This window comes from Cariama cristata, unplaced genomic scaffold, assembly GCF_000690535.1.
Source record: "Cariama cristata isolate BGI_N322 unplaced genomic scaffold, ASM69053v1 scaffold10816, whole genome shotgun sequence".
Lineage (NCBI taxonomy): Eukaryota > Metazoa > Chordata > Aves > Cariamiformes > Cariamidae > Cariama > Cariama cristata.
The window spans coordinates 1-15,014 of NW_009623925.1; the positions used below are offsets into that span (position 1 = coordinate 1).

General features: G+C 38.8%; 1 protein-coding gene across 1 annotated transcript; it reads left to right on the forward strand.

The window, feature by feature from the left end:
- Positions 1–902: 902 nt before the first annotated feature.
- ETAA1 (Ewing tumor-associated antigen 1) lies at positions 903–7,585 on the forward strand (the record flags this gene model as incomplete). The annotated part of the gene is made up of 5 exons (XM_009702970.1): positions 903–1,037; positions 1,308–1,384; positions 2,976–3,094; positions 3,429–5,569; positions 7,470–7,585. Coding segments are annotated over 5 exons (2,588 nt in total), but the record flags the coding sequence as incomplete, so codon positions are not given.
- Positions 7,586–15,014: the final 7,429 nt, after the last annotated feature.

Here is a 15,014-nt window from a genome sequence, read left to right on the forward strand (position 1 = left end):
CCCTGCCCGCCGCCCCGGGAGGCGCGGGGGAGGCGCGGCCTGCCTGTGAGGAGGGGGCCGGTGCGGTGTAATCCCCCGCTCTCCCCCGTCTGTGTGCGTTGGAAGGGGCTCTTGTCAGGGAGTGATGAAGAGCATCTTCCCGCGGCAGATACTTAGAACTGACTGAGGATGCTAATCCACTCGAGGAGAGGATAAAGCCTGGTCCCGCTAAGAGCTTAAGTGCAAAGCATCTCCTAAGATGCTCCTCACGTAGTAATTTTATCTTTTAAAATTATTTCTGTAGGCTCCCACATCTGCAATGTCATTTCTAAAGGGCAGGGGTGACTGGATGAGCTTCACATAGTGTGTTCAGTTCACTTACTGATCTGAGACAGCTGCAAGCTGGTTTTGAATAGCTATATTCCTGCTTTTAACAGTCCCAGCTGAAAAGGCTCAGTGGAGGAAGTACAGACAAAGGTAGGTTGTGACCCAGAACGGTTTGAGAGTCCATTAAAGTTGTGACCCAAATCAGAGTCTGGGTGAAAGATGCACAACAAGAAAGAATAGAAAATAACTCCCTCATATAGGTATACATAGTTTTAACATAAGTTGAAGTCAGTATTCCCTGAAGTAGGAGGATTGACAGTTCTCATCCTTACCATCAGATGCTGAGCATATAGCTGTCAGTATCATGTAATGCTGTGTTATCTTTGTGGTGATGTAACTGACTAAGATAGAGTCATATTCTCCATTAACTGTATAGTTGTGAACAATATTCCTGTTATAAGTAAAGGAATGTTGAACTTGATTTTTATTCTTGAAGTTCCTAAAGCATCTTCTTTGTGCCTTGTCCTGTTGTGTGTTCTAAGTTATTTTGGCGTTTTGTTTGTTTTTAAATGAGGATCATCTTTGTGTTTACACAGAGTCATGTTTGCATAAAACACCAAAGAGATCATTGAGTAGGAAATCGCGAATACCAACTTTCAGCTCTCCTGTTCATGACACCGATATACAGCAAGAAATCTTTTGGGATCCTCATTCACCAATTCACAGACTAGGTAATAGTAACAAAATCCAGACTTCAGGGTGCCTATTTGAGGTGTGCAGTGGGAGTATACTAAGAGTTACCAAATTTAGTGAAAAAAGGTTCCTTTCTGTTATCATTGCTAGGTGGTTTGGTTTTATTTTTATTAAAAACCCATAAATTCTTCAATATAGTGCTGAAGCAAGCTCTGATTTTAGCACATATATTTGAATTGAGATATACTGCACTTTATAAATGGAATTGTTTTGCCACTTTTAAGAAGGTTGTTTGTTTGTTTTCATAGGCAATGGAAAAACCAAACAGTCTACCAGTAGATGCGCAGTAGAGATTTCAGAAATTGTTAATCGTATTGCTCCTCAGGTAATTGTTACTTTCTAAAACAATGCTCTGCATATGCAGTAATCAACAGAATAGTGTTACAGCCTTAGTGAAGGCTCAATTTTATTTACACTAGTCTCCTGGTAAGAATTGGGTGTGTAGAAAACTAGTAACACTTTCATAAAACTGGATTGAATTAAAATCACAAGCATAGCATTTGACTGGTTGTTCTTACGAGTCACAGATGCTGTAAAAAAGGACATATTAAGAAAGTGGACTTGCAGCAGCTCCATTTTAGAAAGTTTTACTTTCAGAATACAAGTTATTGCCCCCGGTCTTAGGAATACTGTTGTGTTTATTAATCCTTAACCACTCATCTGCTAAAAGGTAAGAGTTTCTTCACATACTGGATTTACTTGGCAGTTGTTTTTAAGCATTTGAATGGTCTTGAATGACTGCTGAAGTACAAGAACAAGACTCAGATGAGGGAGAGAGTCCACAATAATATAGACATAGTACCGTTGCTTCATTGTTCTAAATAATTTGCCTTTTTACCCTAAGATCTATGTTCTTGGTGTCGCCTTCTGCTGTGAACCTGATGTGCACAGCCTGGAAAGTGAAAATAAGAGTGTTGGCTTATTGTTTGCTTTTTAATAAAAGTGCAAGAAGAGAACATGTCATTCCTAAAACAGTTCTGTAGTATTTAGATTGCAAAATATGCCTGCTTATTTGACGGGGCCATTTAAAATCTATTCATTATTTGGCATATTTGTGAGAAATTATACTTAAGAATTGGAAAATCATTGATAAGGGATGCCACTTCCTTCCTTTTAAATGATCATAGGCCTGTCATGAATGTAAATAATACCAGGGTTTGCAACTGTCTGTGGCTCATGTTCTTTTTTCCTTAAAAAGAAATAAATTTACAAAGAAAAAGAAAACCTAACCAAAACTACCCTGGTAGTTAGTAAAGGTCAAATTACTTTTGCTGGCTTACATGCAGTAATTTCCCACATCCCATGGCTCTGGCCCTCTAGACAATTTACCGCTGCGGTATTGTATCTCTTAGATTCCAGAATTTAAATCGAAGCCCAAACTTTGAAGCTCTGAAACAACTTCGTTTAGTTTCTAAACTCCACTTACGTCTGTTTAAAGGCTCCTCATATAAATGACTTGCAATGGAAGAAGTCGGAATTTTTTCCTGAAAGCATACAGAATATGATTTTTTTTCAAATTCTCTGATCTGTTAGCGCTGCTTTAAGTAGATAAAGACAGTGCATCTCAACTAGCTCCTTAGTAGTATACTAAACTAGATCACAGCTTGTAACATGAATATTGCAGATTATGTGCAAACCTGAAGTGACTGGAATATTAGATTTGAGCACCAAAGTAAAATTCAGTTATTTTAATTGAAGTTCCTGTTTTAAGTCGATACAATCAAAGTGATACAACTATCAGCAGACAGTGTCGCAGTAATCTTGCTTAGCTTGTATTGGTTTAGCTCCTATCTGTGGCTTTTAACATATTTGATCCAGTTTAATTGGTTCAGTGACTTTAACTAATGCAAAGCGCGTGTCTATTCCAATCGTTACCTGAAATCAAATTGCTAAGCATTATAAATCTAATCATTCAGGATGAAAAAGCAGCCTGTAACGAAGGCTCCCTTTTAGGGACATGGATTGGTGAGGATGCTATTCCCTGTACACCTGGAGTAGTAAAAGTGCGAGCTAGGACAAAGTTAAGTTGTACAAGGTAAGTTACAGTTTTGTCTTGTCTGTCACAGCTGGGCTTTCATGAGAAAGGGTATGTGGTGTTCCTTTATGTATAGTGAACCATGTAATTGTACGTTAGCATACAGAATGCTTTTAACTTTGGGCTTGTTACCTCTTCTTAATGGGGTATTTCTTGGGAATTATCAAAAAGATCGCATGCTGACTACGCATTGAAAGCGGTGGGATTCAGTCATATTCTCTGTAGTTGGTAAAATAGAGAATGAACAGCTCATCTGGTCGTGTTACTGAGCTTGGGTACATTTTCTCAGTAGGTCTGACTTTCTTTTCTGTATTTCTTTTTTCTTTTAATCTAGAGATCTTAAAATAAAAAATCCTGAAGAGGAACTCATGAAATTGGCTAAGGAATTTGATAAAAATCTGGTAGAGCTAGATGCGGTTCAGGAGCAAGAGAAGCTTGGTCATGACTTCATCCAGACTGCCTCAGAGTCTTTAAATAATTCTAAAGACGAAGTAAATATGAAGAACCTGAAATCAGTCCTTGGTGAAGTTTCTGAAACAGATACTGCTTTGTCCCTGAAACCAGTTGGACAGAGCACTGGCATCCCTGCTGCAGAGCCCTGTCAATCTAGCAGTCAAAAGTCGATAGACCTTGAGGCTGAAATAGCCCTTCGTGCTCTTTTTGACTGCTCTACCCAGAAGTGTAGTGGACAGTTGAGCCAGGGACTATCAGGTATTTCTTTAAATAATAGTTTCCATGAAAATAAAAGCACGCTGGAGGAGGAGCACCTTCCTGAGCAAATTAAAGACGTGCAACATGGTAATTCAGAGGCATATCAAAAAGATACTGCGTGCGCACTAGGAAGCGTGAACCAGACTTTTCCAAAACCTCATATGCACACATTGACAAAAAAAAGTCCTTCTTTGAAGACACAATTGGTGGTATCCAGTAAGCTTGCTGGAGTAGTTAATGATGACTTTGATGACTGGGATACAGATTTTTTGGCAGATGACTCCTTTGTGATGCAAATAACGCAAAATCCTGAATTGATAAGTACTGAAGAAACACCACCCGTTCCTACAAATCCCTCCGTGCATGGTTTCAGTGATGCTAGCAGAACAAAGGAAAGAAGTAGTTGCAATTTGGTAACTTGTTTGGGGAGTGTACACAAATCTAACAGTTTGCAGTTTTCACCTTTGAAACATTCTAGTAAAAACACACGAAATGTTGTAAAATCTCTTTCTTTACAAAAGCCATGTAAGACGGAAAACTTAAAGACAGAGACCATAGCCTTTCATGGCAAATGTGACATTAAGCCGGATAAAATAAATTCTATTTGGAAAAGTGGCCAAAACAGTGATTTGAACTATATTTCTGTTACAATGCAATCTGAAGCGAAGAATGGAAATGAAACTACTCAGCCTAAAAGTGACCCTGTTCCTCCTTTTCCTTCAAGATCTAATCCTCATAGACAATGGACTGAAAAGCCTGGGAATAACACACACAATATTTTCTGTCAGTCGTCCAGCGTTTCCACCGATACGAAGTCTAATGATCTAACTAAAGTGGTTAACCAAGCTAATACAGGTCACTTAAATCAAGTTGAAATACCTAAGAAATGTCCTCTGTCATTTGATGACTGGAATGAACCGAAATTCTCTGATGAGGTATTGGATATGTTTTGTGAATCTGATAGTCTTTGGGATGCAAACTGTGAGGATGATGAATTGTTGTATCAAGTGTGTGATGATATAGAAAAGCAGACTCAGAGCCAGGATGTTAAACAAGGAAATGATAGAGCTAAAACTATCCAAGGACCCAGTATTAATTCCAGATCAAATGCTGATAACAGCTTCCGAGCATCTAAACAAGGACTACCTGATCTCCTCTTGGCACAAAAACCAAATGCAAAACAGGATGCTTTCTCACTAAACAATTCCTGTAGGAATTCATCAAAGGTTACACATGGGCTGGCCACAACAGGTCACATAGTGAACTGTAAAAATGTCTCAAGTCCTCTGACTGTGATCTCAGGTACTTCTATGGAGTGTAAATACACACTCTCTAAAAACTGTCGTCAAGCTGCTTCTGAAGATACTGCTAAGACTGTTTCGGGAAAATGGTACAGGTCAAATTCTGTGCCAGCAGGAGAGACTGGTTCTGAAGTAAGTCCTGTTAATGGAGTAAACGTCTTTACTAGCAAAACATTAGACAGGCCAGATCTTTTGTCTGTTACGGGAAAGATGCCAAATAACAGTTTTGGTAACAAAACATCACTTGTGCCCTCAAAGTTTAAGTTCCGAAAGACTAACAGTTCTCAGGGCGTTCCTCATGTAGGGTCTGAAAATCCAGGGAGTCATTCTGGCATTGGAATTACTCTGCAGGGTTTGGAAGGAAGCAAGAATCAGGTGAATGTGACTTTGCACAGCAAGCTTGACAATAAGAAACCACCTTTCAAGAGGCACCTTTCAGAGTCTTTTGCACTGCCTGCATCAGGTATTTGTCTTTATTGTATAATTGTCAGACTGTTTTTGTTTTCTTACTGTAATCAGAATGTCAGAGAAATTTATACTGTATTGCAACTTAGAAAAGGCTTCAATATTCATTCTTTCAGTTTAGGCATTAGTAAATGTTCTAATGAGAATTTGGAGGGGTTTTTTTCTCCAAAATAAAACTGCCCTGGTGCATCTTGTGAATTCCTGTAGTTAAGGACTTCTGTTTCCCATTTTCATTCCACTTCTCTGAATACTTCACACTCTGTCTCCATAGACACTCAGAATCAGGAAAATCAAGTATAGGTTGATGGCAGCACTCAGCATACCCTATGCTTAAATTGTTACTTAAAAATACTACTATGTTGATTCGTAGTAACTGTTACAGTGTGAATCTGTGCTTTAATTTACAGTTAATTTTTAAAAACATCTCAGCCATGATTTGTAAGACCCCAGTTAATGGGGCAGGGAAAGAAGGCAGCAGATGATACAATTTCTTTTTATTATTTTACACCTGGAAATTGGAACATCAAATCATTCAGTGCTTCTGAGACCTTGGCCTCTATTGTTGTTTGCTCTGTGGCTAAAATTGCGAGTGAAATATTCTTGTATTACCAATCTAAACACTAACATTTCCTTTCATCTAGAGGGGAGGTCAGTCACTTTTCCATCGTAAAGCAACAGTCTGTAATATTCCATGCACTGGTGGTACTTGCTAGGGAAACGTAGAACCAGTCATGTGCCAGTCAGTTTTGTTTTAACTTGATCTCATGGCTTGGTGAAGTTTTATAGTAATTTTGATCAACTGTGCCTCAGAGTGTACTATATCAACCTCAGTTTTCAGGAAGCACTGTTACAAAAACAACAACAAATTAATTCCTGCAAACTATCAGCCAGCATTTTTTGAAGAATCAGTACTTTATCTGTGTTTCTCCCCCAGCAAAGAAGCAGATAAATGGAGAGTAGCAATTTTGGACGTTAAGGGGAAGAGGACAGATAAGGAGTCATTCTGTGGAATGTTCTAGAGAATAAAGGAATGAAAAAGAATAGCGAAGATTTTCTTTACAGATAAACAACAACTGTCCTCAGTCTTACATTTTTGGTGAAAGGACATTGCTGTAACAAAAAGATGGATGTTAAGTGATTCTTTCAAAAACTGGTATGTAATTTTTGATGGACACCTTTTTTTTTTTTTTAAGAAGCAAAGAGACCCTTTGTTTAACTTACCCAGTTTGAAAGACTTCTTATTAAAAGGACATTAATTGGAAATTGGTGTATAAAAACGGTAAAATTCTTGACATGTTCAGGGAGTGTTTCTGTTCATTCCAGCGAGGTCAGGATTTTATTGGATGGGAATTTATAGTTCTGTAACACAACATATAAAATATTACGCTTAGCTATCATGTTCTTGTCTCCTTTGCCAATTTTTATTGCTACTTTTGACCTTTTTTTCAACCTTTCTGGTTTTATTTGTGTGACACCTGTACTGTATCTGACCTCTGCATCTATACCATCTCCATGCCCATATCTCTGCCTAACTCACTAAACTGTAGAGCCCTTTTCACTCTGATAGCCTTAATTTTCTTAAGCCATCACCATCTCCTATGTTGACTCCTGATGTCACAAGGTTCACTTGAAGGGCAGCCAAGTAAAATTTCCTTGAAGCAAATGTCTGCATCCCAGTATTTTCATTGGGAGGTCGTAATCTGTAGCACTACAAAGGTCATGCATCTTATCCCCCTTCCTGCCTTGGGGACAGGATAGATGAGCCATTTTTAACTTGGGTGCCTGGTATGTCAGAATAGTGTGCTCTTGCCATAGATCTTCAAACGCAGAAAACAGGTAAGTTCAAATACACACTGAACGAACTTGAAGGCTCCTAATACATGTTTTTTTATTTACAGTGTCTGTGGTGCAACAAAAAAATAGAAAGTGTTCTCAAGAAGAGATTGAAAGAAAAAAACAAGAAGCTCTTGCACGAAGAAAATCCAGAATGCAGGCATTCTTTAAAGATGCTTGAATTTAGAGTTTATTTTGTCTACGGAATAAGTTTTGGGGAGGGAAATACTGTAATGCTGGAAGACAGTTTTTAAACTCTCTTTACAGCTACTGATGGCAAGCTTTTTCTATTTCTCAATTTAAAAAAATCTTGACCTGAACCATAACTAATACTCTGGTGATATTTAGTCTTAATTAAAAACTACCAGTTGTAAATGTGTAGTCCCAAACTACCTTCAGCACAATGAAGATTGTATTGAGTTCACATACCATTTTGTGTTGAAATTGTGTAGTCTGAAAATCGTCAGAGCATGAAAGCGTTTGTATAGACACATAAGTAGAAGATGTCAAAAACAGACTGCATGTGTTTTGGCTGCATTTCTCTTATTGCAAGTATTTTAATCTGTAAGAAGACTCAAGTACACACACACTAAGAAGTACTAATGTTTGCTCTCAGGTAGAAGAAAGTTTTTAAATTTTGGCTTAAAGTACACAATCTAGAAAACATCCAACATTGGAAAACTAATGGAAACGAACAGGATTTGGAAAATGTGCTCGGTTTGTCTCCCTTACCTTAGGTAAGAATTGTACATAGTGAAGGAAGAATTTAATATAAAAGTTTCATCAGGTTAAAAAAGCATCCTGGAAAGGACATTTTATCTTTTTTTTTTTTTTAATTCCCTTCATGAAGAGTTGGAAATTGCCTAGCTAACAAAATTGGACCACCTTTTTTTCTAAACATGCATTACCAAGCTAATTAAAAAAGGTAGCCTGTGTCATTTTACCAAATCATGAGCAATATAAAATACACCAGGTGAAATCTCAATAACTATGAATCAGTTTAGCCTTATGGGTTGTACATATTTTTCAAACTAAAGGCTGTTAAAACATAAAAATGCAATGTCATGTCAGCTTAACAGGGGCTGATAGAATGTTCAATGTGATAGATGGGTGCAGAGCTCAAACTGCAAAAACTGCCTGTGGGTAAGCTGCAAGGTATTTTTCAACTGAGAAATGCTTATATGTAAACATGTGATACTATGAAAAGTGACTGTATTTTTTCTATGTAAATAAATGACTTTGAAATGTACCAAAGGTTAGAGGAAGCTTTTGGTTTCTGTAGTATGTGCCATTTTTGTAACTCCTAAAAATGTAAGTATTGTATATTTGTAAATCGTCATTAAACTTTTTTACATTTTTCTGGTCTGTCCTGGAAAATACTATACTACAGAAACTGGTAAAAAGAGAGCAAAATGGGAATTCCATATGGACTTTACCTGAATATTCTCTTTTGGTAATTTACTCAATTATTCCATGCCTCAATTTTCTACCTATAGTGGTGACAAAGTGCTTCCTTTGATCCATTTAAACTAGAAATCCTTGGCAGAGGAACTGGGTCTACACACAGCCATCTGCAGTGGAGTCCTGATAACTGGTTTTCAAACTAGTGACTTTGATTTTTGTATTTACCACATTGTATTCTTGGTGCTAGTTAGTTGCTTATGAAATCAAATCCCCAAGTCCACCGAAGACTGTGCTGGTGCCCAGTAAGCGTTACTTACAGTTTGTGGCTGCAGCTCCCTGTCCCTCAGCCGTTGTGCACCATGTGATGAGTTGGATCAGCTTACTGATCAGACTGAAAATTAACCCAGAAAAAATGTTTTCAGCTTCTCAAAGAACCTCATCATAATAATACCCTTAACAGATAATATAACATGAAATAGCAAGACTGTCTGTTGTGTTGTCAAGCCTCTGTCATGGCAGTGTTCAAACAGTTTCTAAGAAGATTTGCATGTCCATATGACAAATAAGTGAAAACCCCAAATAGTGGCTGTTGAGAAAATTTTATTTATCCTGAGATTGTAGTTTGATCTGTGTATCTGAGGGATATGCTTGTCTTTGTGGTGTTCCAGGGAAATCTAAACTATCAGGTAACTTGTCAGATGCGCTATTAGCCAAGGAAGTGGCAAAGAAAAAAGGCTTCTACTATCAGTATTCAGTATGAGAGTTACAAAACTGGCTTTTAAGGTACTGACGCACAAGAATGTCGGATCTTACTGAGAAAGAGAAAAATTCGGCTTTTGCTAGGACAGTGTTGAGCTTATCACCCCTTCCCTCCCCAGGATGTTTCTCAAGAAATATTTCTGTAAAGGAACCAGGATAATTTTGGTTTTCAATGATAATATGGTTAATTATACTTCTGATTTGAGAAGATGAGCTAACTGGAAAGGAAGGAACTGTTGTGGATGCTGGAGCGTATTTTTTTTAGAAAGGTTTCATTGTCTGATGCGAAAGGACTAACTTTTAATCAGGTTTGAAATGGGATGAATAGCAGATACATAACATGAAATTCAGACTAAGCACATTATGGCTACCCAAGCTCAGCATACAAAACGATCCATCCTGAGACTATGTGTCCTTGAGCACACTCCCAAGTTTAAAACCAGCCTACCGCCCTTTCAGGTGACGCTGACTTTCCCAGTGCCCGGGATAGAGAGGCCCTGGGACTGCCCGCCTAAAATGCCACCGCTGGTCTACCCCTGAGAGCAGGGTAAGGATCCTTTAATGCGAGCATCTAACTTCTTGTCTCCTGAGCTGTAAAATAAGAGCTCAGTGTATGACAAGGGGAGTGCTGTTGCCACAAGGAGTGTGGATAGGACCCTTTGCAAACTGTCCAGTCGGAGGAAGACACAAACTACTTTTTGATCAGTTACTGTCACTTACCCAAGTAATTCCTATGTGCTGCTTAACCACATTTAAAGAATATTTCCTGATCAGTGTGAAACACATTAATTGACCATTTATGGGAAATGAATCCATTGCCCTCCTCTATTAAACTAATCATAGCAGAGGGGCTTTGTTTTTTTATTTTACTTTTTATAAATACCTATTTTTAGCATAGATGTTACACTTCAAGGCCTGTAATTGTTTTTTTCTTCAACACTATTTTCCAAATAGAAATCACAAGTTCTTAGGATCACTGACGTTGAGACAAACTACTGAGATTTTTTTGGTCACACCCTGTCTACCCCCAAATGCCCTACCATACCATCTCTCAGTTAACAAATTGAATAGAGTTACTTCTTTTTGTGACTTGATGCTATTAGAGAAATAATTAAAATTAAACCACTCCTATACTATTTTTATTAAGCCAATTTGATAAAAGTGAAAAGCTTAGAGAAATACTTTAACCCCATATAGTTTCATTGGCAGAGTCAATGCAGGCAGAAGATTCCTTAGGGCTTAGAAATACTTACAAAGAATGACCTCTACAATGTCAAAAATAAAATTCCACAGAGTAGGAATTTTTGTCTTTAAAAATATATATATTTTCATATTGGTTGGTCAGAAACATCCAAACGATTTAGAAGAAGTCTAGTGAAAAATAAAACTCTCTCTCTGTTATCTCTCTTTTAAAAGAGTACACGCCACAGAGCTTGTTCCCTGCGAGTGCCTGTGCTTGAAGTGCCAGCCTTGCCCTTCGGCTCTTCCCACTCTGCTGGCATCAGCAGGGTGCTGGCCGTGGACCCAGCCCCGCAGAGAGGGCAGCACACCGACGTTGACAGGGGTGCAGACATGAGGAGTTTAGCCTGTCCCTAACTCTGGAACATCTGGATATTAAAGCCAACAACGCCGCAGGGGTGTAGCTAGAGATGGCTTGGTGCCTCCTAACCTGAGGGGCACAGGTTAGGCGTACAGTCGTTTCAGGTGCTCTTGGGGCAGTCAGTGATGCGGAGAGGGCAAATCAGGCATGAGGTGCCTGAACTACATTTCAGATGTGCGTAGCTCTACGTCAACAAAGGCAGCCGTCTGCCTAACAGATCTTTCAGGGAGGTGGTACTGGGCCTGAACAGCTGCTCTGCTGTGCGTGGGCAGCCAACGGCTTGGGAGAGCAGATGAGAAGTACAAAAGCTGCAGCCCTGCTCCTCGCCCTCACCTTACGTTCCCTCTCCTTGCCGCCGAGGAAGGAAGTTGTGCAGCGGCCTCACGACCCCACAGATTTTACAGGTTATACTCAGCATCCCTCATGCTTCCTGGGAAGTTCGTGGTGACCCGCTGGTACTGCATGTGCCTCAGTCATGCAGTCTTTCGTCTGCCTGCTTGCAGTAGACAACAGATCTTCATTAGGAAAGTATCTATGTTATGTTAATTAATTAATACACATGTACGCATAAGAAGTTTGGTATTTCAATAGCTGACATTTCACTATGAAGCCACATCTTCCTCCAGGCAAAAAAGACCTATACAAATAGTAACAACAATCTTAAATACATTCTAAATTAAATTATGACTGTCATGTTTCATTATAAATTAATTTATGACTGTTTGCTTAAGCACTCATCTTCGTTTCATTCAGACCATAGTCATTTTTAACATGAGCAGAGCAATCAGTGAGCTTAAATTTAAATGTAAACAGAATTCCTGTATGTCCCCATACCTGAGTACAATTTTTATTCCACAGATACTGACGCATTTCACGATAAGTGATGTTACTCGCTAAAATCCAAGGATTATCTTTTTCAAGTAAAACCTGTGGTGGATTTTTTTTTTCTTTTAGGAAAGGCAGATACGATCAGGTAAAGGATCCATTCATCATTATGCTCCTTATCTGTACCTAAAATTACGTGTTGTGGAATATACACACATACATTCACACCCTTCCAGTTCATGCTGGTGAGGGATCATGTTTAAAGCATTTGAGAAATTTAGTAATAATTGGTGTTTTATTGTGTTAGCTGTATCAGATTTTCAGAGAGGCCAGCATCCAGCAGCTCTTCAAATTTTGGCCTATAAGGCACAATTAATCTTGGGGCTGCAGTTCGGGAATAACAATGTAATCTTACACTATGTGTACCACTTATTACATCTAGACCTTTATACCCAGAGGAATAACATAGATGAATTCATTGATTATATCTTTTTAAGCCTAAAAAGAGCTACAATTTGTCAGGAAAGAATAGCTGGAAGCAACAGATAGTGACCTAAATAGTAGGATTGCAAAGATAAAATAGGAGAAAATGAACACAAATGCTTCATTGTTTGAGAGCTGTATTGTCTGCAACACACTCCAGTGAATCCAGTGTTTGGGGAAGAGGCCAAGGCAGATATAATCTGTGGAGCTAAAAATGACAGCCTGAGTAAGTAGCCATCAGAGATGAAGCTAGGAAGACTCTGGCAATTGTGCTGTAAATCATAACTGCAATATTTGTTCAAAGCTCCGGTTACTACGCATACTGGTGTTTCTTGTCGGTATAGTCAGAAAAGTCCTGCCTCATAAAACACTTAAGGATATCTAATGTACTGTTCTTGTGGAACTAAATATAAATTTCTGTGGCTCTTGTCTGGGTGTAACGTCAGCATGGTAGCTGGCAAACCATTAAGGGCCTGATTCTACTCGAGCAGCAATTTCCTTAAAGCACTGGAGGTAATGGAGTGACTCAGGTGAACAAAGAATCAAGCCCGTGCATTTCGTTATTGCAAGCAGTTCTCGTCTTTAGCACATAAATCTAGCAAAACAGCATTGCGTTTATCAGAAATTGTTATTGTTTATGTGCATTTTCAAAGTTTTTTTGGGAAAAAGGTTGCATTTACGCATACCTTTTAAAAGCCGCAGTCAACAGCTTTCACCTCAAACACTGTAGTTAACAGAGGTGAGGCGAGGACTACAGGATTTATAGATTTCCTTTTTAATAAGGTTGTCTGTGCTTTGCAGCTTGTCCTCACTAAAGGAAAAACTTGATTCAGGTTTTAACCCTGGAAAATTAGGACCCACGTAGACATGGGAATGAAGCTTCGCATGCACTGCCACACTCTCCATGAACAGAAGATGTCCAAAAAAAATACTACATTCTAACTGAGCACAGAAATTCAGGTTTGGGGTATACACATTTTTTTGGCTGAGCAGGGTGGGATTTCTTACATGCCTAAAGCTGAGCATATGTTGGGCTTGTTTTACAGAACCATGGCTGTAGGGCCAAGTGTCTAAAGCTGTTTAAGCCCCTGGGGAAGTTACCCATGGGCAGTCACACCGGTGGTTCACAGTGGTACGAAAGAGAGCTTGATGAACAGTTCTCTTAGACTATATCCCATTGGATACTTAGCAGCACCTTTGGGTGCTAGAGACCTGCAGAAAGCTGAACCCCAACGACAAAAAACACGGACATAACGAGAGAAAGAAAAATGTGTTCTCCAAGGCTTGCGTAACGGTTTGGAAACATTTTAGTACATGAAGTGTTAATGCTTCCTTCACCAATAATGACTTGTAAAGGACTTTTTTTTAAAGTTAGCTCTCATGTTCTACAGCAAAAAAAAAAGAAATATATGCTTAGAAATATCTCAACTTTGAATTCCTGTCTTCCTGGTTGCTTCTTATAGGCTATGCTGTACCTGGATAGGGCTAGATGTTTTTGTAAAGTCTAATGCTGTAAATGAAGAGTACATTAACCCCAACAACTATTTTGTTATTGAACTTGAATAGGTGTTAGCAATGACTAAATGAAACTGCATTTGATAGAATGACTATGTTTTCCGTATCGCTTGCTCAATTTTCAGCATGCTGACTTGTGTGACTTCAGTGTAAGTCACTCAGAAGTGGCAGTCAAACCAGCAAAGACCTCAGTTTCTAACATACAACATCAGAAGATCCCAGAAGATTTTCCATTTGTTTTTAAAGCCAGATTTCTCACCAATACGAAGAAATTAAAAGAAAGCCATGCTTATTTCTGGGCTGGGGGTGAAGTCTCACAGACTCATTTTCTTTACCATTTTCTGCCAGGTCACAAAGGCTGACCTAGGCCCTCCACAGAAGACTGCCATCCAAATCTCATATGAGCTTTTTTGAAACTCTTCAGGGCTTTCTTCTTGATCGTTAGGCATGCTCTGTAGATCTAACTAGGAATCATGTCCTTCTAAGGCTTCCACAGCAACCAGGCTCCTGCTCCTTTACTGGAGCTATCTACTAAGTTTCAAATTTACATTTACTTTTAGTTAGATTTTTAACTCAGATATTTTCTAAGGCATAAGTCATCCACTCATGACATTTCAGGATCCCAAGTTTGATGTGTTAAAGCTGTACAATCTGTAATCTGTGAATGTGGGGGGGGAACACTTGAACTGCTTCTAAAGGATGCGTGCAGGGTGAGTGAGAACAGCAAGTTCACGTATGCTATATGGCAATCTATGTATGTGAAATTTCTGAAAGGCTCCACATCACCAATGGAAAATTTCTAGAGATCAAAACAGTTTGAATATGCTGCATTAGAGTGTCCAATCTTGACAATGTAACGCATTAAAAAGCGTCTGACCAAGTGACAGTTTTCTAATAGATAACCGTAGAGATACGAAGAGAAGTTGGAGGACAGCCTGTAGAAAGAGTTATGGAGATGAATGGAAAGAAATTTGAAGATGGTTTAAGATAATGTCAATCGGTGGAGGCCAGATAAAGCCAGACC